At 41.7% G+C, this 23994-nt stretch overlaps 1 protein-coding gene across 1 annotated transcript in view; it reads right to left on the bottom strand.

Moving 5' to 3' along the window:
- Positions 1-3463: 3463 nt before the first annotated feature.
- ccser2a (coiled-coil serine-rich protein 2a) overlaps positions 3464-23994 on the bottom strand; it is a gene marked incomplete at its 5' end in the record, with an annotated part of 36678 nt that continues 16147 nt past the window's right edge. The window contains 6 exon segments of the mRNA XM_080507639.1: positions 3464-8311; positions 8314-8970; positions 18459-18605; positions 21543-21665; positions 21809-21874; positions 23595-23775. Of these exon segments, the coding sequence (XP_080363765.1) occupies positions 8024-8311; positions 8314-8970; positions 18459-18605; positions 21543-21665; positions 21809-21874; positions 23595-23775 (1462 nt within the window). The 3' untranslated portion in view covers positions 3464-8023.

Genomic DNA, 23994 nt, shown 5'->3' with positions numbered 1-23994 from the left:
TCAAATGTCAATGCATGCCCTGCAGCGATTGGCCGAATCACATCACACGGCTTTTAAAAAAAAAAAAAAAGTAAAATAAAATAAATGTTCTATTGGAATACATTTTTAATTAACCAGGCAAAACATTCTAATCTTCACACATCAAAAAACATTGAAATAAACCACTAAAAAAAAACAAAAATCACATTTCTTGGGGCGTTCCCCCACCGCCTCACCCAAAAAAAAAGAAATTCTTTGTAATATTACAAAAACAAAGTGTTTCGGTATAATATATGTATACTGTACCTGTATAGTATCACAAGTGTAAATAGGCAAAGTAGACAAATACACCTCATTTCGCGAAGCAACTATTGTATTCTTTCTTTCTTTTTTAATGCATTAAAAGTTTAAAAGCAAATATCTGTGCACAGGAAACCCTTCAAAAAAATGTATTCACAAGAGCATGTAAAAGCACCAATTTCATTCCAGCTGTCTGCTCTTTAATGAGCCTGCAGCAGCAATGTTTTCACCATGCACATGTTCTCCACTTTATTCAGCAATGACAGCTTCATTTGTAGATCCAGTCGGGGCCGAACCAAATGTGTGGGATGGTGAGTGCACCGGTCATGGAAGTATGACAGATTGACAGCATCTGTGCCATCAGTTTATAAAGTCAATTCAGCAAGATCATAGCCAGGTCCAATACGCTGTTTCTCGTAAATAAGACCAAAGTTTTTTTGGTTTCTTTTTAATGATAAAAAATCGACGAGCACACAACACAATCGATTCTGAAAATGGTTTTAAGGTAATAAAGTAGACTGGATCAACTGAGACAGCTATTCCACCTACACTGGGAAGAAGTGTTGCCAGGTCTGACTGATAGTTTCCAGCCCAGTTCTTTAATTACAAAATAGGCTTTAAATTGTAACTGTTCTTTATTTGCTTGGATTTTTGTTTTGTCATTGTTTATGAGGTTTTTTGGTATCATGAATATGATTTTTTTCCCTTTTTATTCCTCTATGACAGCAACTCTGAGCTATTATCCCAAAATCCAGCATAATGTTGTTAAAAGCAGGCCAGAATTTCCACAAAGAACCCAATGTGGCATGTTCCAAACAGGCTACATTGGGCTGTGATCCAATCTGGCAACACTGGCTGACACGCACAAGATCTGTTCCAGGGGTCAAAACATAAGGTCCACTTCAGGGGTGCTTGGAATGTAAAGAATAGATTTATTCTGGTATCAATCCGTGAATACTGAGGTATATAATTCCAGAGAAGAAAAACATGACAAAAACATAATACACAACAGAAATTTTTATTAATTCCCATTAATAATCCAGTATTTCATGTCAGTGCACATCAACAGGAGGCTTTTTTTCAGATATGCAATGTTAAAATGTTTTCTTTGAAAATGGGTTGTTATGTTATTGAAAACCTGGTTGGGAAATGAAAGTTTATGTAATTTCTTATTTTTCTCTTTTTCTTTTTATCCATTTCATCTTTGTGTTCCTCGATCCAGGTAACTAAAATGTGCTGTGTCATCCATTCAACTCGTCCTAGATTTACGTCAGAGTGAACTCTGTGTAGAAGGGCACGTTTTGATTTATGGGGTTGAAAAAAGAGGTTTTCTTGGTAAATATTAGCATTTATGGGGCTCATGTTATAAACTGCAGCGTCTTGTCCTGAGGGACAAGCTGCAATGCACAGGAGTTGACCTGCACCTCACATCGTGGCTTTAGGATTACCTGACCAACCGGCCGCAGTTTGTGAGGACAGGGGTCTGTGTTTCTGACCTGGTCCTCTGCAGTACAGGAGCCCCACAGGGTACTGTCCTGGCTCCCTTCCTCTTCATCCTGTACACTGCAGACTTCTCCCACAACACGTCCAACGGTCACCTGCAGAATTTATTTATTTACTGTGCAATAGCACATCTCCCCTTATATGCGCGGCGTGCATGATGGCACTCACAGATCTTAAGTTACTGGCTCTTTCCTAACTGTTTTTGGATTCACTTTCCTGTACTATATGTTTACCAATTTTATTGTGCACTGTGTGATTTTATTTCATTTTTACCCTGTACAATGTGTGATTTTATTCTCCTATCCTGCTTTGCTGCTGCTGTGACAATGTAAATGTCTCCATCTGTGAGATTATTAAAGGATTATCTTATTTTATCTTTACCTAAACACATTTCTGTGTAGCCAGTTTGAACAGAAAAATAAAAATAAATTCCCATCTATACCACAGGACTGCAGTTTATTGTGTTTTGTAGGTAATATCAGTGCCACACATTGAGAGTGGAGAAGAATAAGTGTTGTAAATAAGATTTTTCGTCTCCCTCAGCATTGATTTTTTTTTTTTTTTTTTTTATTGTCTGAGGTGACTACTCTGACTGCACCAACATGATAGAAATGTATTGCTAAATCTGTGACATGCTTGTTTAAATTAATTTTCACTTTGGGTCATTCATTATTTAAACCCAAAGCTCAGTACATCGGGCTTCTGGGGCCTTTAATCGGCGATCACTTGGTAAATAGAGGGCTGAGAGATGGGAAAAGACGGCAACAAAAACTCGGCGGCCTCTCGGTAACCTCAGCGCTGACACAGTCCTAAATTCTAAGTTGCGGTTTGAATTACATAAGATTGGAAATATGTCAAGATCTATTTGGGGCAAATCTAGATAAAACTAAGAAAGCTCACAGTATTTTAACATTTCATTCAACAATTTGTGTCTGAATACTCTAATGAGGAGCTGTAATGTGTAGATGAGCTTAAGGGGATTTTAATGTGTTTTCACATTTGTTCACATGAATATTCCCCTTGTATATTTTCTCTTTTTGAATGTTATCCTTTAGAGAAAAAAAATCTCCTCCATTAGGCTTGTGGCAACCTGTCGCACTCGGGGAAATTACAGTGGAGAAAGTCTTAAAACATACATTTGACAGTCCGTGATGAAAGAGCCCCCCCTTTCTCCTGAAAGGAATTTCAGGAGAAAACCTTTTGCACTCCATCTTCCACTTTTCCAAGTTAATGACAGTGTCACACTCCTCCCCGCTTCGGCGGACTGTTATTCACCTGTCCTCTCTGAAGCATGTAACCTCATTATTAAGTGGACTGTATGCAGGGCTGTACAGCGGCTGCGCGCTTTGCAATGAATAAACATGAGCTACTTCTACTTACTTTAATTTGACAAAAAAGGCCTTTTCCTTCACAGAAACCACAATAATGTCACATCCAAGTCTGAGAACGTCTCTTTTTTTCTTTCTAAACGAGTGTGTCTGTATTTGTAGTGGACACCTCCAACCTTGGTTTGTATTCTACTCCAGTTCCTTGAAGTCTCTGATAATGGATGTTGAATAATTCCTGCATTTTCAAACATTACCTCATGACATTTTTTTTTTTGTTACTTGAAAGCACACACAGCCCTTTTAAACAAAATGATGCAAAAAACAAAAAAAAACTCTCCAAAAATAGCAAAACATTTGTCACAAATATACTTTATTTCCACAGTAACAGAACCAACAAACAGTGAAAACAAGTGGAAGAAAATGAGGAGGCTTCTCTTTTATCTTGTATGGAGATCAGCAGCATTTTAACCTCTCGTCCTCTCGCCCCGTCTTTTCAACATCTCTTTGCATTCGACCTCCAGTTTAAGGTGGAAAATATTTGTTTTACATGAAATTAATCCCAATATAAAGTAGGCATTAAATAACCCAGAGGTGACAAATCTGCAACAGAAGATTAGCAAAAACATCTTTTTTTTCCTCCTCAGTTCAAACCTTTATTGCTGTCTCACATCGCTCCCTAGAAAAATACAATTTTGCAAACAAAGATGAGCAGAGAGATGAAAGCCTCCATAAAAATTGGAATAGACACTATAACAACCAAATCAATTCAAAGTTGCTTCTAAATCCAGTTGAACGTCCTTTTAGCATCAACAACTAATGTCATTTAAAGTGCTTCAGATTAGAATTCCTAAAAAGCTTCCATTTGCTTTTTTTTTCTTCCTTATTTGCATAATAGGTTGCTGAATATATAGTGCGCAGCACTCCCTCAATGTTCTTCAAACAATATTGCACGGTATACTTGAGACAGTGCTGAACAGCTGACGTAAGAGATGCTGCAGTGATTAAATACATTGAACCTGTTATGGAAAGAAGCAACAGCTTCACTGATGCTTTAATGTGCGAAACACTGTAAATTGGTAGGTGGTAAATCAGAGCTGATGAACATGATGAGCTAACACTTGGGTGATTAATCTGACGCGCTTGTTAAACTACAATGATGCAGTACCGTGCCGTGCTCCCTGTGGACAAACAGACACACAAATCCACAAGTCAAGTATAACAATGTAGTTAGTCCAGAAATAGACGGGAAGCATTTCTTCGTCTTCAAGCTTTGAGTTGAACTGTACAACCATATTGGTCGACTTTCTCGCGAGTAACTTGGCAGTAAAAACAAACAAGAACACCAACAATATCACCTCGAGTTAAACAGTAACTTGCAGGATGTCAGAAGCGTAACAGCAGCTAGTTGAGGTGACGTTGGGCCAGACCGGTAAAAGAGTGCCATAATAACCTTTGAATTTTCAAGTTTTTCTTTGTTGTGATGCAGAGTATGCATAATGGAAATGTCTATAGTTTTGCAAAACCAAACAATTACTTCAATCTCAAAATAAAGCCAATTTTAATGAAAACTCCTGATGCAATATACAGGGAATTCTCCAAAAAACTTCTCCTATAGCTGTTGCATTATGCATGTTTTTCACAAACTTTGTCCCTTTATGGGCTGCCCTGTTTGAGATAATTAATTTAAGAGAAGATTGCATTAGGATAAAATCCCTACTGTGAACACGAGGTTGTGAAGAAATGCAAACTGCAGCCTGTGGCAAAAGGGTTTGGAAACAGACTCTCTCAAAAAAAAGAAATATCCGGTATATTAGATTTAAAGTAATTGGAGGGCGCACGTGGTGGAGTCTGACAACTCTGCGTTAAGCAGCGTTTCTTTCTTTCACTTGTGAAGAAAACTTGAAGCCAGTGGTCCAAAGAGTGAAATCTCAGACTGAAACCACAACAATGGGCGAGACACGAGCTGAAATGCGTAATGACGCAGAGGTTGATGTTAATTTCCCAGCAGGATTGTCAATGTTATCGACTGCTTTTACATACAGTCTTCTGATCCCACATCAATACACTTGTATTAATCACAGTGTAAAGCGGTTTCCTCTCTATTTTTGGTTCCTTCAACATGTCGGTAAACATCTGCTTAAATATAATAAGTAACGGGTGCAATCGTCTATCAGTAAGTGTCTTTTTCCTCTCTTGTACAGTGCAGCTTAATCATTTGTGGATTCGTCTCGCAAAATAAAATAAATAAATAAAGCAAATGAAGTTCCCGCAGTAGAATTGATCCAAGTTTGCTGCAGAGTTTTCAGCTCAGTTGTGGTTTTGTTATAGCGTCTGTAGCAGGACTGATTGGCTTCACTGTTGAACTGAGCAGGGACATTGATTTGGTGGTGGTGGTGGTGGTGGTGGGGGGGGGGCAAACACAGCCAGAGAAGGATGGCAGTGCCCCGTTTTCCCTGGCAAGGCTCTCAATGCCTTTGGTCTGGGCAGACCCATCACTCTCTCTCTCTCGCTCGCTCACTCACTCACAGCGTCAGAGATATCTGGAGACGTCCATACACACACTCAAATACACACAGTGGGCAACATCGATTTCCTGTTTGGCATTACTTTGCATTGAGTGACACTGCTGAGGAGATTGGGCCACTCTCTGGACAACACTGCAGGCAAACATTCCTCTCTCTCTCTTTCCATCTCGCTCCCTCTTCCTCCAGACGCACTGTCACGACATTTTACAGACAAACATTCCCAAACACAAAATTCCAACTGAAGCAGCTTATCTTAATCACTGCCATCATCACTATTTCAGTCACTCCTCATCCTGCCCCCGTCTCTCTGCGCCGTTCCGCCGGCATTTGTATCTCTCGGTCTCCAGTTTTCATTAGCAGAAATGGGCTTTTCTTTTTTTCTTTTTGGCTCGGAGGAGCGGTGTTGACAGCTCGGCAAGTTTGGCACCACGTTTGAGCCATCAACCAGGTAAACGCGCTTCATCAGCCACATGGATCCAGAGAGGGAAGTCGTATTTTCCGGCTGTGGGGGACAGACAGATCGCCGCGCGATGGGCTCCCGACACAGCACAAACATACTTATAGTCACTTTGTTATGAATTGCAAAGTGAGTGTGCGGCCGCTTGAGAGTGTGAACCGATGTGTGCGCTCCTTCCGGCTGTCTCTTTGACTTTTTGTCAGAGCTTTCTGTACATGTGCGCCTCCGTAGAACTTGTGTCCGGACGCATACACGTCTCCCTTTCTCTCTCACTCTGTCTCACTCTGTCTATGTAGGGTGCATTATTGGGCGCAGTAGACCGGACACTGCCAGAGGCGTACACCGAGCGGTCACGCGGCGTGACAGAGAAGAGAGCAGAGCTGCTGTCAGAAGGCCTTTTTAACACGCTGCTGCTCCCCGATCGGGGACATTTCGGGACCGTTTGCCCTGCAAAAAAGAAAAAAAAGAAAAAAGGGGCTCCGCAAAGGAGCGATAAACACAATTCTCCAAAAAGTCCCAAAGACGCGCCACTAAAGCCCCGAAGGCTCCGTACCTGAAAATACCACACTAATACCTTTGATGTTCCCAAGGAGACACGCGAGCGAGTGAGCGAGAGGAGGGGTGACAGCGAGGAGGAGAAGAAAAAAAAAACCACACACACACGTCTAATGAATTCCTGTTAGCTGGTGTTTCTAAGTGTGAGGGATTAACGGAGAATTCAGTTCAACAAAGTCTGTGTACATTCGTCTTCCCAGGATATTCAATTTCTGTCCCAAATCTCATGACTTCTTTCAACCCGACTTGCTCGATTTTCTTTAATCATATGAAAATGTCTTAATTCAGACGCATCACTCACTAATCTGCCTCTTTTCACCTCAAAGTCACAAGCAATCCAGCCAGAAAACAGTCAAATAAACACAACAAATGGCCATATTTTGGGTGTGTTTTGATCTTAAATGGAAGATTTTCTTATCTAATATGATAAAATAGCTTTTTAAACATCCAACTTCCTCTTTCTCATCATACGTCCTTTAACTCAACAGTATTTTTTCTCTACGACTGCAGAAAAGCACCCCTGAAAACATAGACGCATCAATGTGTTACGTGCACATGAATCAGAGTGAGTTCCATTGTACCTGAGCACTCATAAGTGTGTGAGTGCTTTATTACACCTCGACTTTCCACTACATTATAGAAGCTAATTCCTCACTTGCACAAGCTTTCTCCTAATTACATCTCCAGCACCGGCTTGGCATTATTTTTTTATGAGCCTATATTTCCATCACCGATGCGTTCACACAAAAGGTTTGAGGGTTCACTTTGGTTGCAAGCATGGCGAGCTTGACTGAAAGGATGTTTACATTTCCAGGAGCTGCTTTTACCTCTCACCACTATCACTCTTTTTTTTCTACAGAAAGACACGTGTATGGACACGCACATCTGAACAAAACCCATATTTCTTTCTGAAAGTGACAGCCCTGATGTGCTCTGCCAAATTTACTTCTCAGTCCCAAGCCACTCTTTATATACTTTATATTTTTTTTTATCCCCCAAGCTTTCCCACTTTTTATTTTTGCCTCTACTTTCCTCTGGGCCTTCCATTACCAAAAGGTCACGATCATGCCACCGCTATGCTTAAAACCAAATGCACCTGTGTGTCAGAGGGCACAGCTGTGTGAGAATAAGTGAACTAAGACTTGAAAATGTGACATCAGCCTGTGGGTGCCTCAAAAGAAATCAGAACACTGACTTCTTTTTTTTGTTGTTTTTTTCTTCCCCAAGACGGTAACTTTTTTTCTTCCATCCGCAGCATTTATGTCGATGTGCAAAGTTAACAACCGAGACAAATAAAACACTCTTCATCTGAAAACGGACGTCACTGTCCGTAAAGATCCCGCTACGTACTACAATTGTGACGGAGCGATAGAAGCTCAATTGACCAAAAAAAGAAAGAAATGAAAAATCAAAGTTACACCAGCCACCACTGTCTCAGACACAGGCAGTCCCTGAATAGTCTGTGTGGGTAGTAATGAGCTCAGTATTGGCTTCTTGACATAATGACTATTTTTATGGCCGGGATGAGAAAGGGGCTGAATGTCAGTATGACAGTGATTCCAGTTTGAAGTTTTGATGGGCAGACTTGCGCTCCTCAGGGAATCTTTGGCTTGGGGAGGCATGAGCGGCTCAAAGGGTTCAGGGTCTTGGCTGACCCCGCGTCTTTGAGCATTCCCTGGCTGGGCTCCTCCGAGGTGGAGCTGTGGGACTGGGGGTCCCTGCAAGGCTGCGATATTCTGCGAGGCTGAAGCAGTGAAGTACGACACGGACTTGGAGACTGCACCTGGGGTCCAGTATTAAAGCAGGGCAGGCCTCTGGACGGAGGCGGCAGCTGCTTGCTCTGGTTCGCCAGAGGCCCGAGGAAATGCCCGGGCTTCGGAGAGGCAAAGCCACCAGTGCCCCCTGGCTTGAGAGCAGGGAGGGACAAGCGCTTGTGAAGGCGGGGAGGCTGCAGCATGCGAGGGCAAGTCGTAGCAGCTGATCCGGGAGTGATGGAGTTGTGCAGTGTCTGGGCTTTCTGCTCATGCTGCGTCGCAGACTGAGCTCCTGATGCCGGACCCTCTCTGGCAGTTATCCCCTGTGGAGCCCCGGAATCCAGACAGTGCGGGTTGCTGCTTGGGGGATGACTCAGCTTGGCAGGACCTGCTGGCCCAGACGTGTCCGCCACGAGAGCTTCGAGAGGATGCTCAGCATCTATATGGGCTGCTTCCTCTGATCTGCTCCTTGTGAGGTTACTGAGGCCCTCGGTGTGGGGAGTTTTTACTAGTCTTTCCTTGTGGAGGTGATCGTTGAGAGGAGGGCTGAAAGGTTGTAGTATTCGAGGCTGCAGAAAAAAAGAAACACAAATCATTTTAAACTGTGTCAGAAGCAAGAGCTTAATGCTTCCATATTATTATATTTTTCTTTAAAACTCATAAGATCCATTTTCCCCCCTTGTTTTTGTTTTTAACCTTTAAAAAAAACTGTAAATCCTGTTTTTCATTGACTTGTTTTCTTCACTTTCACACTACAACCCGTTTAGCCTGCCAGTCACTGAACTATTCGCAGAACAGGAGAGGCGAAGGCACAGAAGAAGCCCTGATTCAGCACTAAAAAACAAGCGGGGCAGAATAACCTTGCCATGCGAGTGTCTGAAATCCACAGAAGTATTTGAATCACTTCGTGATCGCTGCTGCAGTGACGCTTCAAAACATTCAAACTGAAGGCTTCAATGCCTGCTGCATGTGTGAGAACATGCTGAGCCACTGAACCGCGTGAAAGTAAGACCCACCGTGGCGCCGTCCTCCACTCAGTGACGCACACTTTATAGGCGACACCTGATTAAACCCGACAATCCTTTACACAGCTGCATCAATTGCTGGGAAGCTCATCATGTCCACTACTTGGCATGTTAGAGAAAAAAAAGCCAACTATTTATCCAGCAACAACAGAACTTGACAGAAACTCTTCTGTTTTGTTGGAAACATATCTACCTTGTCCTTGTTTTGTCTTTTCTGGTGTAGTTGAAAACAAACAGATAGCAGGCTTTATTCTGCACAACACACATTCTGTGAAGGAATGCAGATATTCCTGTTCTTACAGGAGAATGCATAGAGCCAAAAGATAACTAAAACCTATTTACAACAACCTTTTTTCCAGATAAGCAGCCGATTACAAAACCAGAGAGACAGTGATTGCATGTATCAAACCGGCAGAAGGAGATGAATCGCTCACATCGGGAAAGTCAATATTCTGCTCCTGCAATATGAACATCATGCCCAGTGCAGCAAGACATTTTAAAAACAGGTATACAAAACGGCTTGCTGAGATTTCCGCACAGGGATGTTTGTTTACTTTGCAAAGCCGGTGGCTCTGTTAGTCTGTGCAGAAGTCAGATGGCTGGTCTTTAAGGATCCCTGACCTTTTCGCAGGACCTCCAAGATCTAAAATCTATCATTTCCCATCAAAACCTGCTAAAAACTCTGAACTCTGTTTGAGCCATGCTGAGTCTCAAAGGACATGAATATATAGCCGTACTGGCCAGACCGCAGTGTCCGTTTTCACCACAGCTCATTTGTCTTGCGAGTGTGGGTGGATGTCCGGGGCCACAGCTCCATCTCCTGGTCCCATGTCAAAGTGCGTTTGAGAAAACTCTTGCAAAACCCTTCACCACCTGTCTTATCACATCATTGTTTCTTGAGTGATTGACAGAAAAAACAATATCACACAAAGAAAATATGAAACACTTTGAATTATTTTTGTGCTTTCAGGCCATGACATAGGACATTTTCCAATGCAATGCTTGGAATTATCCGATGTATTAATAGCCTTCCCAGCTGGGAGATGCCAGTCAGTGACGGTGACATGTCGGCTCTATAAGGGCCACACTGGGCAATTATTTGCATCTCCAGCTGTCTGCAGCAGGCACTAATAATTAGCAGTGATCATTCTGCGAGGGTGCTGTCAAGAGTTAAATATCCCCGCCACTAATGATAGCTATCATTTTATTGTTATCGTTCAAGAAACGAGCTAATTTGTGGCACCTGGAAGACGTCATGGCCCACCGTGATAAATCTCCTCTCCTGCTTCTCCTGCCATGAAGAACGGTCTGTGATTAGAAAAGCAACACGCCAGGATGTGAATGGATGGATTGAACGGATGTAAATAATCCCCATTTAGTTTGCAGGGAGACTTTGATTGCGGCACGAAAGCAGACTAGATTTTCAAAATGCTGGCTCGCATTCAAAAGCTAGATTGAACTTACCATGTGAATCGTGTCTAAATATGAGCTGTGAGAAGACCGAGAGGATGTGAGATTACTTTTATTTGTGTTATACCTGCAGTGATAAACTGATTTGATTGACTACAGGACAGCATGGATATATATTCAGGGGCAGTAATATAGGATGAGTCTTTTAAGATATGCACAATCTTTCAAGGTGAAAACTGCTAAAAATAGTAAAACACCTGTTGATTCAATAGAATATTGAAAAACAAATTCACACAGGATTTACCAAAGCATGCAGTTGTTGTACAGGAAACTTAATGAAAAAAAAGACTTATTATTTATTACTAAGATTAAGGTACAAAGAAAACAAATGAAATAACACACACAAAAGAAATTGACACATTAACAGAAATCATAAGCAAAAAGGAGCCACTCTGACCACAAAATGAAGAATGTACCAAAAGTTCAAATAAGTAATACAAGAAGTTAAAACCCCAAAATCATGCAAACGTAAAAGTAGGCGGACATGCTGGTGTCATGCCACATTCCACCTGGCCACCAAGGCGAGGCCTGAGGGGGCAGCATGGGCATCTCATGTTAAAGAAAATGGTTACTGTACCACGCCGTGTCAGTGAAGTACTGCACAAGGTGCTCCACTCCTTGCCACGGGTATTATGCGAGAGAAGGCAAAGGCAGAGGTGAGACATGTGCGAGATTCATTTTCAGATTTTCCCAGAGACAGCTTACAGGACAGAGAGAGATGCATGAGGGAGAGAAAGTGAGAGAACAAGAGGACTGCAGACATGGAAAGATGGGCGCTTCCTGTGCTTCACACATTCTAAATGCGGATTTGGGATGAAGCTCATGCTTGGACGAAAAGGTCAAACATTAGCTCGACAAACAACCCAATTTAATGAAAAAATATAATTGCTGCAACTGCATTCATTTGGGTATCATCTCTATGTTCTACCCATAAGACTTATTACTAGCAAGAACTGTTTTTCTGGTTTATTTACAGCCAGGGCTCCCTGTGGGGGGTCAGAGCATTAGTGGTTTATCTGGTGGAACAGAAACACGCTTGTTTTTCTTACAATCATTGTTTTTTGTCTTATCAGAATATGAAAGCATATCCACTTTATTATTGCTCGTTTCAGAGTCATTACCTCATACACTTACCTCCTACTCTACTCTCCCACTTGTCTTCTTCACAGCGCAGACTTTTGTTTGATACTCAGTGTTTTTGTTAATTAACCACATGTAATCTGCTTCAAGGGGAAACTGCACTTTGACACAGTCTGTGCTGCGCTGCACATTTATATCAAAATAGTCAAAAGGCAGATTTGATTTTGGAATAACTTGAAGTATACCCCACCCCCCCCACCAAAAAAGAAAAAAACTACAATTTTTTCACCTTGCCTCTTGACACAGACCTGAGTCCCACTGGGACAGATCACAGGAACACAGCATGGGCTCTCTTTGTTTTATTTTTTTGTGTCATTTTGTGCTCCTCACTCTAACATATGTGCATTTTCTATTTACCCATTGTCACGTTTTTATCTACCTCACCTGCTTGGTACCAAGTCTCACAGCATTATACAAGAGCCTTTTTTTTTTTTTTTTTGAAACAATGAGATAAATGTGAGGTTGTTGTGACGGTTTTGTCACCGTCTACACTACTGTCTTTTGCTATCTAAGGCATTACTTATAATAAAAGCAAAGCTGATGCAACACTAGTTTCATTTCTTACAACATAACAGGCTTCCTCGGGATAGAAAGAACATTTCATCATTTGCGCATGAAAAATCAAATATTATCCAAACTGCGAATGCATGTCAGTTAGGGGTGTGACAAGAATAGTTAGGTACGAAAGTAGAACTGAAACCAAAGCTGGGCAACAATGACAAGTGTAAGTTGTAAGACAAGATGTCAGATTATGTTTAGTTGGAGAAACAAAGACGTAAACTCGTTTGCTCGTTCGCAATCGTGTTCTCTTGTGAATCAGAGTCAACGTACACCACAAACCACCCAGTTAGGGAGCGCACTTACTCATTGCAACCAAGATGTTCCATGATTAATGGCTTTATTTAGAGACAAAGTTCTCAGGCTATTTGCGAGCCTCTGAATATGCTGTGTTATGGAAGGATAGAGAAAAAAGGCTGCAGAGGGTGTTAGTGACTCACTCTGTCTGCGCTGGGGCATGCTGGTACGGGTCAAGCCCTGGTGCTGTGCCTGCCACGGGGACAGCAGAGGGGTGGGCAGCACACCCTACGCAGAGAAAAACACAAAGGACAAAAGGCATGACATACCAGAGCACACGCACACAGAGTTAATGACATGCAGGCACGCACACACACACACCAGCAAACACACGATGCATCATACGTGTGTTAAATGCAACATTAATAGGGTTTGAATGCAACAAACAAACAAAAAAGCTTTTGTGTTAATAGAAAGACCTTATCGTTCATTTTTCTGTTTTGAAAATGTGTTTTAAATGAAAAAGTGTGACTGAAGCTAAATAACATACATAATGCTGGATTAAATATTCATTCCCTGCATCCATGCCACTTGGGTTTCAGGTTCCACTCACATGGGAATGCTGACATATTGATTTCCCTTTTAAAGAGACGACATGAAATGATCTGCCTGTTCATGATTGCAGGATTCAGATATTCTTGCACCTATCTGGTGAATTCTATTTCTAATCATTATTGTTAGGATCAATGGACCACCGAGAGTTCAGCGGTTAGAGTATCATCACCAAGGAAAGAAATCGTGAGTATTTCCTGACTGCGATCATTATCCAGTACCTATACACTTCTGATAATCGCCATGTTGTTTTTCCTCCAGTTTGAACAAATCAATTTGTTCTGTGAACAACCACAAATTGCACGATGTTTCCTTGCCACACTTGTCACACTACGTTTGTTTCATGGAAATTTTGCTCACACACCTGTAATTCTGTGCATAACCCTGAGCCAGCCATTGTTTACACCACAGTTATCTTCGGGTTAAACAATTCTGAGATCTTTTGTCTCCCGCTGGGAGAAGCAAAGTGAAGGACCAGTGCGGTCATCGTGTTAAGTCGACAGACAGATTGAAACGGTATCAATTGCTACTACTTCCTTGGCCAAGAGGGAGACTACCTCTCAAAAATGTCTGTTACTTGAAAAAAAACCCACTAAATTTGTCAAAGGGAACACAAAATGAAGAGAGAAAGAGAGATGGGGGAGAGACTGATGACAAGGAGGCGGAGGCTGCACCTTCTGAGCAGGCCTGGCCCGGACTCAGAGCCCCCCTACTGAGAGCGTTGAAAGGGGGAGGAATGAGTTTCCCTGGTCCGTGTCCTTCCTTGAAGACCAACAACCAGGACTGCAGGAGGTCTCAGCAGAAGACTCCCGCCGAGGCTTCATTTGCAGAGCGAAAATACTTTGAGCGATGAGAACAAGACTGTATGTTAGAGGGCTCAATTCTGACAGTATCTGGCAGCTTTATTAGAACGCTGCAGCAGCTTAGCCTGTCAGGCTGCTTTCTTTTTTCCCCCACCAGAAACTATTTTCTTTCACCGTTAAGGCTCTCCAATGAAGGGCTGAGATCTTCACAAAGGTAGCAAGACTTAAATTGGGAAAATACAAAAGGTTGATTTTCTATTGTCCATTCATCAATTTCATCCAAACGTATTTAATCTCTCACCCACCGGCGCAGAATCCAATGGAGAACAATACTTCCCCGCTTAATTCTTTTCAGCAACTGTTGCTGGAAAAGCAAGCAACATTTCTCTCCCTTTTGTTCCTGCACTTTCTGTTTGACCAAGCATTTACAGTGGAGTGAACTATGACACTGGCACTGGAGGAGATTGTTTGAAAAACAATGGTTTTATTCACTTAGTTCAGCACACAGGGTATTGAATAAAAAATATGTCTGTGTGACAACAAGTTAAAACACCAGGGTGTCGTACTGCAAGTTAAAATGGGGAGCAAAAAGTAATAACAATATACCGCATGTGCAAAAAGTCTAAAGGCTGGTGTTTTTTACCTCGTTTCATTGTGATGATTGTTTTTATGTGCAGTCAGGACCAAAAAAATATCATTTTAGGTTAACGTTTTAAAGTAAACACAACATGTGGTGACTAGCAATGGCTTAAGAGAGGTCAATAGAATTGCATTGTTACATAGAGAGAACATTAGGTACATTTTACTGAGAATAAAAAGAGAACTGAAGGAACAGAATAATCGTAGATCATTTTGTGACAATAAAGTCTATCCTAAACAGTAATAACTTCCATATCGACACTGGTGGTGGCAGCGTTTTCACTGGAGGCCCATCTCGCACTGAAACACACTCTCAGGATTTGTTAATCTATTTCTTCTGTGTGGAGTCTCGAGAGCAGATGGCGGAACTTGGCAAAGTAGGACAAGTATTTAAAAGTCAAGTGAAAGTTACTCTTTGTGATCCAACAACCCTTTCATCAAATAACAACAGTGTTTAGAAGACACTGTTGTGCCAAGGAAAGGACTTCTGTCCGCTCCTATCCCATAATCCACTGCGCAGAGCGCCCACTAATACTCCAGGTCTGACCACGTTGTCTCACATCAGTGACTTTGGCAATTAAATCCTCACCTGTCCAAGATTACTCCGCCACATGAGTGTGTAGCAATGAAAGTGTAATTTGTAACGCGACGTCTGATGGACGGGAGCAGACGGCGTGGATGCAGGTGGAGAGAGAACGTCGGGATCTGCGAGGGGAAAACTCCTCCGGCTTTACACTGATCACTAACCATCTCGTCTGTACTCTGTCTCCGAGTGACGGCGAATTGATCTAATTACAACCGAAGGGGCCGAGCTGAGAGTAGTAGTGATGTCAAGGGAAGAATGACAGATAGAAAATGATGGGTGGGAAAACAGAAAAATCACTGACGCAGGATGAAAAGACTGAAACAGAGTGAGAGCAGGGATGATAAAAAGGACATAAAGGGAGGTGTGAGAAAAGAAGTGTAAATGAAGAAGAGGATGTTAAAGAGAGAGGGCGAGTAGGAGGATAGCTGTAATGATCCTCTCTGTCTTCCACTGATGAAACACAGCCTATTGTGTTGCCATTGTTTCACTGCTGCTGTTCATCTGCATGTTTGTTTATCTTGGTTATTAACAAGGTCGGCTTCGCGGTCCTCAGTCGGCTGAACTCATTGTTCCGTCACACCGAGTGTGTCCGGCACTTGAGCATAAAGAGATGCATGTGGCTCGTCCCACTTACACCCAAACAAATAAGCTCGGACAATCGGGGTCTCGCTGTCGCACGCATACAAAACACGAACCGCAAACAGACAAACACAAAGCTCCGCGGCTTTCAATTGTGCTGCATTCATCTGAAATGACTGAAATCATACTGCTCGTGTTTTATTTGCTACAACAGGAAGAGGGGGCAGAGAAAACAGCGCCGCTGCTGTGATTGCCACGGGGGAGCTTTTCGCAAAGATTATTTTCCTACAACTGACATTTAAGTGGGTTTTTTTTTTTTAATGTCACACTACATGTGCGTCTTGCTGCGAGAAACATGTCTGATATTTTGTACAACGACAAACATAAACTCGCCTCATAATGCGAGACTGCTTTTTTTTCTTCTCCTCAGCATGCTTTTGGACAAAATTGGATTGGAAGCAGATTAAGCCGAGACACCACAGGAACGTGCGCCTAAAGCAGTTGGTTAGAATACGTAGCGAAACACTTCCTACAGACTGAAAAGAGAAGTTAGGAGATGGGTGATGAGATGGGTTAAAGCTGCCTTCAGAGCAACAAACCATCGTTTTAGTCGCATTGAACCAAACAAAATGGATGAGCTGCTTCCACAAAGAAGCATGCGTAATGAAACTGTAGATACAACAGTCGAAGACTTCGATAATCATATCCAAGGGTCACAGGTTGCAGGTTAATCTGAAGTCCATATCCACAATGTTGGCAGCAGCTTGCAAGGGGCTCCCGATCTCCCAGCATCAGGGTGCACAATTTACCCTCCGGGATGCTGATAAGGCTACATTAAACCTTTAAGACGAGTACAGCTTGTGGCCTTTGACATCAAAATTAATCCCGGCTGCTCCTTTCAGTCAAGTATTCAAAAATACCATCAAAGGGTGAGAGCTACTGCACAGTGCTCCGATACGGCAGCACTTTAAATGTCAGAGGAGGAGAAAATCAACAGAAAAGGTCATTTCAGAGAGCTAAAATGAAGAGGGAAAAAAATAAATAAATAAATAAAGATACCAGATTATGATTTTGTGTGTGTTAGAGAAGGAATGTTTAAAACAGACTGGATGAATGCGTGACTGGGGAAAAATAAGAAAAATGTGAAAAGCACAAGGAAAAATACAAACCATTGTAAATACATTTTCAAAAGGCCACCCGTATATAACTCAAGTTCACAAAAGATGCACGATCCGTCACGTTCTCTACTAAATTCAAAGTATTAAAGCCAGAGAAAGAAAGATTTTTCATCTTCTGATATTTCTTCACCGTCCTCTTCTCTTTTTGCGACTCAAAAACTACAAAAATCGAACTCTCTCCTAACCTGCGAGAGAGATTGCATGCCCCCAAAAATAAATCATTGTAATATAACAGGTTTATCTTTACAAAAGGAAATGTTCTCTGCTCTCGCAATGACACTGTAATATGGATTAAAGGACAAGACAGTGGGGAAAAAAGTGGAATGAAAGACATTTCTACAAAGTGAACAGAGACAAAAGTAAAAGGAAAAAAAAAACCTGACTGTGTTTTTGTGGTTGAGTGCGTCATTATGCATCAGGTGCTACAGGTCACAGATAGATGTTCCCACTATGGAGATGATTCCCGTCGAGGACAGCCTGCCCTGCTTTGATGGTTGCCATAGAAACTGTTAAACCATATGCTGTTGTGGAGAGCAGGGGCTTTCAGCAGATTGTCGACTTGCTTATTTTGTTCTTTTGTTTGCTTGTTTTTTTTTTTTTTTTACTTGTAGCATGTGTACTGCATAAAAAAAATGCATCTGTGGATAAAATGATATTGAAAAATGCCCTTTTTTGTACAAGACCGATGTTCAACCCTGTTTTCGCTGTGCTTATACTTCTTATGTCTGTGAGTAGAAAAGTTTGTCACCCTTTAAGCTGAGAGCAGGTCAATTATCAGAGTGTTTACTAGGCACCCTGCCTGTGGCACTGCTGCTACTGAATCAATACTTGGCTACCACGCTGTGTCCTACTGTGGCATGATACTGAAGATATTGAGCACATATCTATCTATTTCCTATCACTCTTACTGCCAGGCTAATTCCTCTCTTATATAAATCTCTCTCTCTCACTCCAAAACTAACCACAGCCTGCTCACTGAGATCTGGACATTAGGAGAGGAAGGCAGTTCGACAAGCACACGAACAAGCTAATAAACTGTGGTCCATGAAAGATACATGGTGCGGATCATTCAACCATGCAAGGTGTCTCCAGATATGAAAATTGCCCATTTCACATCTTTTTGTTATCCAACATTTGATATCAGATAACAAAATCAGTGATTTTGATCATCGTTTACTTTTTTCTTCCCTTCTTTTTACGTGACAAAGTAAAAACAATGTGTGAGCTTACTGCGTGGTTTGGTGGTCTCCAGTATGTCTGTGTGGCCTTGTCATAATGGTGCTGTGTCCGTTTATCCATCTGCCTGTCACCGTGTCGCATTGAAGAGGGCGCCCTCTGGTGGTGGCACTGACATCTCATTGGCCGTCCTTGAGCAGGCTGGGGTGCAATAACAGGAAAGAGAGGAAGAGAGAAAAAGATCACTGAATGTATCTTTACACTTTATATTGATGGATTATTTGGAAACAAACCACCTTCAAAAGAAGCAATGGGAAAGGTGATAAGAGACAAAACGTAGGATGTTCTGAAAAAAAAAAAAAAAAGGTGGAACGCATATGCATAAACAAAAGAGTTGTGCAGCTTCAAAACTTGCGGGACATTCTCCACACAGAGCAATGTATGGTTGCGACTGCCTTGGAAGTTAGGTTAAATCAAGCCAAGGTTAGAAATGACTTGATACTACTCCCTTCACATTAAAGAAAATTGAACTGGTTGGCATTTACCTTAGCCACATGTTCACCTGATGGTACTTTCTTTTTCATCAGTCAAAATGTTCAGTGGCAAACCACTTTGACTGACCTTTTAATAAACGCAAACGATTAGCTCAATCCATTATTGAAACAGAATGTCAAAGCAGGTAATTACGTGCACTGAATCATTCTGAAAGTCAGAACTCGGTGTGAAGCCACACACTTCTCACTCGCACTTGAGGTTGTTTTGGTGACGACTTCAACGCGGCTCAAACACAAGACTAGTGCATAATCAGGAGAAGTCTGCCTCAATGGCGGTGAGAGCAGCATCGAAAGCTGCAGTCTGTCGAGTAGGACTCAGAAATCAGTTTTCTATTTTTGATAGCTCCACATTTCTCTCTCCCATTATTGCACACGCACACACAACCACACACACACATACACACACAAGTTTTCTCATTACTACATTATGTTCAGTACAGTTCGCTGTTGCCCACTTATGTATCTCTCAACAGTTTCTCTGTTGTACTTCGCCTTTGTCTGCTTACCTGGTTCTTTAATCCCATCTATTAATCCAGTCGCCTCTGACTGTCTAAATCTTGATGTAATAAAGACCCGACGGTCAGCAATCTCTACGGACTCGGAACTAATTGTACCTGACTGCTTTGTGTTTGTTGATATAGTTTGATTATTCTTTCAGGCACTGCCAGGATGTCAAAGCGAGAACCGCATTTTATATTCCCCAAACTTCTGCAGTGCAGAGTCACAAAAATATCACAAATTCTCCAAGACTGTAACACCTACCAATAAAGTAATCACATTGGCTCTTGTAAATGTAGTGAAGCCAATAACCTAATGACGTCTCATTACTGTAATAAAAGAGTGAACATAAAAAGTAGCTATCATCAATCAATGAATGTGATTGAAACACATTGCCATTTTTACCCATTATTGATTATAGAACTGCAGAACTCAAGAGATGCAGATCTACTGATGTATTTTTGCATTCACAGTTGCCGTTCCTTACATTAAAAAAGCCACTTTAACAACCAGTTCACAATGTAAAAAGTTCATAAATTATTGGCAAAATCTTATCGATATTGGTTCAAATGTTTTCTTACATCATTGGCAAGTTAGTACTTTACTGGCTTTATTACATTATTGGTAGTCATTATTATGGCCATTATTGCACTATTGTTTGCTGCGCTCCACTATTTTACTTTCACTTTTCCCATCATTTCATTTATTCCAGTCTATACATCGATGAAAGCTTGCCATGTATTTGTAAACATGCCGTTGCTATTTCCCAGTCTTCGCTTGCCGCGAGTGTAAGAGTATTGTGCTGACTGAAGGACCCACTGTGCTAATTCTAATTGGATGGACGGTGCGTGGCAGTAAGGCTGGCGGACAGGCCTCGCTTTGACATTTTGGTATTTCTCGATATGGCTGGGATTTGAATAATGTCATTCTGGCATATGGTTGTTTGGCTAACAAGGAAGCTCAGTCAATACACTAATGAATGTTAGAGGGAAGGCAGAGCCAGCTTTAAGGCAAACAAAATGGAAGTTGTTGAGCGGGCAGAAGTAACACACTGGAGTGCATGTGGGAGTGGAGCAGCATGCCCAGCAGAAACTGAACTCCCACATACAATGAAGGGTATTACAGCAATTCTTCCCTGACCACAAGCGGACTGAGCAGCAGGCCACGTATACACCAATACCCTCTCACGTTGGGTTTTTTTTTTTTTTTTATCAATCCATCTTTGTATTTTCACCATGTCTCTTTGCAAGATCCGATAATGCTGGAAGTGGTGTAAATAAAAGATATAGAAAGGCAGTCACAGTGCCGGGAGAAGCTCAACTATCTCAGATCTATGAAGAGAATTGGAGTCAAGGAGGTAACCGTATCTGACCAGAAGCTACATGCCATGAAAGCAACGTGAAAGCAATAAGTAAACATGAACACTGGAGCTGTTGAAGCTCAGTTTGTACATGCTCAAAGAACACCCCCCCCCCCCCCCCGCCCCCCAAACGCTTGACAAGAAGATGGGCCTTGATTGATATTCTACATCCGGCACTGACATTCATTGGGTATGAGCCCTGATCAATTGCTTTCTGTGAGTCTGAGGAGGCACCATAAAACATGCGTCTGCCTGCCCTGGAAGAGCCGCCTTTCTTTTTATGAAATGAGGACAATTCATACCAATTGTTATTCAAAACCTTTTTTTTTTTGAAAACCTGTTTTCTTCAGATTAACCAGCTTCGAGGAAGCTGCTCTTTCTCTCAACAGCAGTGTTTCTGCCAATAGCAGCAAGTGTTGATAATTTGACACCAGCCTATCCAGTGCCTCCTGAAATGCCTAAAACGCATTTTGCCACATATAGAAATCCCATTACTGAAGCCTGAGTGCATTAAAGTATTTGCTCAAACCTGCAGTTAACCTCAATAGTTGATCACATAGGCAAAAGAAAATTTCATAAAGCCAGTTTCTTTGTTGTTTTTTTTTATACAAAATCAGGAGTTTATAAATAAAGGTATAAAATACAGATAAATATGTCCTCTTCCTGTATCATGCAATCCACTCATGAAACACTTCACTTGTATCAATACTGTTGGCACCAACACACCGTTTTCTCCCTCTGATGCTGCTGTTGGAGCTGTTGGCACTGTATCGTGAGCTGAGCAATTGTCTTGTCTCGACTCCTCAGCTCTTCTCTGAGCACCTGGACCTCTTTAATCAGTACCTCCATCTGTAAACACACACATATGCAGTGTGGAGACAGTCAGAGACTACCTCGGGAGGAAACAAGAGGAAAACCAACCTTTATATATAGTATATATACAGTGTAACCACTCAGTCAGTACTGTAAATCCAAGGCAAAGCAGTTTTTACCTGTGAAGCAGTGGTACTCTCTTCAATCTCCTCAGGAACATCTGCTGGAGACTCGGTATCCTCGAGCTATAGTAGAAAAAAAAACACACATATGCAGCACGCACGCACACACATGCACACACAGAGAGCTGAATCAATGACGATCGCCTTAGGCATGCCTCAAGACCAATATCTCACTGTGGTGGAATAATTTTACTCTTTAGCACATATACTCTGCTGACCCTGAACTGTCAGGCACCAGTGTTAGACACCTTAGGCAGAGTGTGTTTCTAACATCCAATACTTCCATTTTTTTGCAATTCAGACAAATGTCCCAACTTGTGTGGCTCTTTTAATAAAGTACAGCACTTGGGGTTTTACCTCCCCCCCCCCCCCCCCCCCGAAAGCAGGTTTATCTTTTATGTTAACCTATACACATAATAGCGTGGTTTGATGAGTGAATATATTGCCACGGGATGATGAAAAATAGCACACACAGATCATGAAACTGCATATTTGATCTGACAGTCATGTAAAGATATTTTTTAATGAAAACTCCTTCAGTATGAAATATGTTGCATTTCAATACTACAACCCAAGTCATCATCATTAGAAGGACTGACATTATTAAGTCTGAAACTACAAGTATAAATAGAGTTATGTTGGGTATCTAACAATTAGCCAATGAAGTAAATATCGATTAGGACTCGGTGAGGCTACAAACTCATGTTAGTCACTGTCTGGAGCTCAATGAATGAATGAATGAATGATAATTCACCCCACAATCAAATGGCATAAAAAAACAACTCTTATTCATCTAGATGCTAGAGGATATGCAGCCCAAGGAGTTGCGCAATTTCAGCGAACACATCTGAATGAGGCAATTGATTGAAATGCTCACGCAAATATTACTTTTCATGCTGTACTGACTAAATTGAGACAAGGTCTTCAAGATAATTATGTTTCATGGAGTGAAAACAGTGAAGTGATTGCGCATGGTGCGTATCTGTGCTCGAGAAGGCTGAGCTTGGTTTGTGTAGATTTTATGTTTGTTTCTTACACACAAGTGCTCATTTCTATAGGCAATATTTTGCATGTCACGTCTGTTCAAGTCATCCAATCTTTTTCTTCCCTGTAAGTGGCAATAGTAAATGACAGTAAATGATGGACACCATATGAGCACTACAGTCAGTATACACAGGTACAAGTAGCATTGAATAAACCAAGTGCTGTGTGACAAATACACTACATGAAAGCTGCCTGCTTATCTTGTATATTAAAAAACAAATCTGAGGTAACAAATTTCTAGTTTATGTGATTTATCTATCGACAGGGAGCAGCACTGTGTGATGTCGGGATTTATTAAACCAATGTAATGAGACATAGAAAGGCATAAAGTTGAGCCACAATAACAAGCGAAATGTGCTCAGCCGGGTTAGTTAGAAGATACTTTTCATGTAGCTCTTGGCGAACACCGGCGAACACTGATATAACGCACTCGTAGCGAACATAAGAAGATTATTCAAACTAAACCCAGAGCAAACTCATACAAAAGCTGCCTTTAATAGACAGAACAGCAGCTGAAATCAGGTACTAAATCCTGACGGTAAACAGTATGCAGCTTCGAAAGAAAAGCCTGCGAAATGCGACATTATCAGCATGGTACGCCTGGGTGACATATTTGCGGGATAATACCAGCAGCATTAGAAGAATAACAAACATAAGGATTCACAGAGGTTTCCGTCTGGGACAAATATTTAGTTATACCCTTTTGTTAGTTCGTGTTTCTGCAAACCTGGGTACTGACCTGTAGTAACATTCTTAGCCTGAGCAGCTGGTCCTTTAGCAAACTGCAGTCCTGAGTCATGTGTTCCAGAGTGAGTTCATCCAACGTCGGTGCAAAGCCATGCTGCCTGCCGTCAGACGGGGTGGGCCGCGAAGCGATCCTTGAAGATTTGAGGCCATCGTAGTGCTGGAAGACATGAGACCTGAAAGCGAAATGCAGCAGTCAAGGCAGAGAAACAGGCCAATCAGGGAGATTGAAACACTGAATTGAGATAGTTTTAAAGGGCAATCTACTGCTTTTGTTGAAACAAACAAAGTTTATAAAGTTCTTTGAACACAAACAAGAGTAAACTTACTACATTTGCAGCACGGAATGAGAAAAAAAATTGTGAACGGCAAGAAAACCAAAACAAATCCAGAGT

The sequence above is a fragment of the Blennius ocellaris genome, assembly GCF_963422515.1.
Source record: "Blennius ocellaris genome assembly, chromosome: 13".
NCBI lineage: Eukaryota > Metazoa > Chordata > Actinopteri > Blenniiformes > Blenniidae > Blennius > Blennius ocellaris.
The sequence above is the reverse complement of the archived record's forward strand: the minus strand, read 5'-3'. Positions and strand labels throughout refer to the sequence as shown.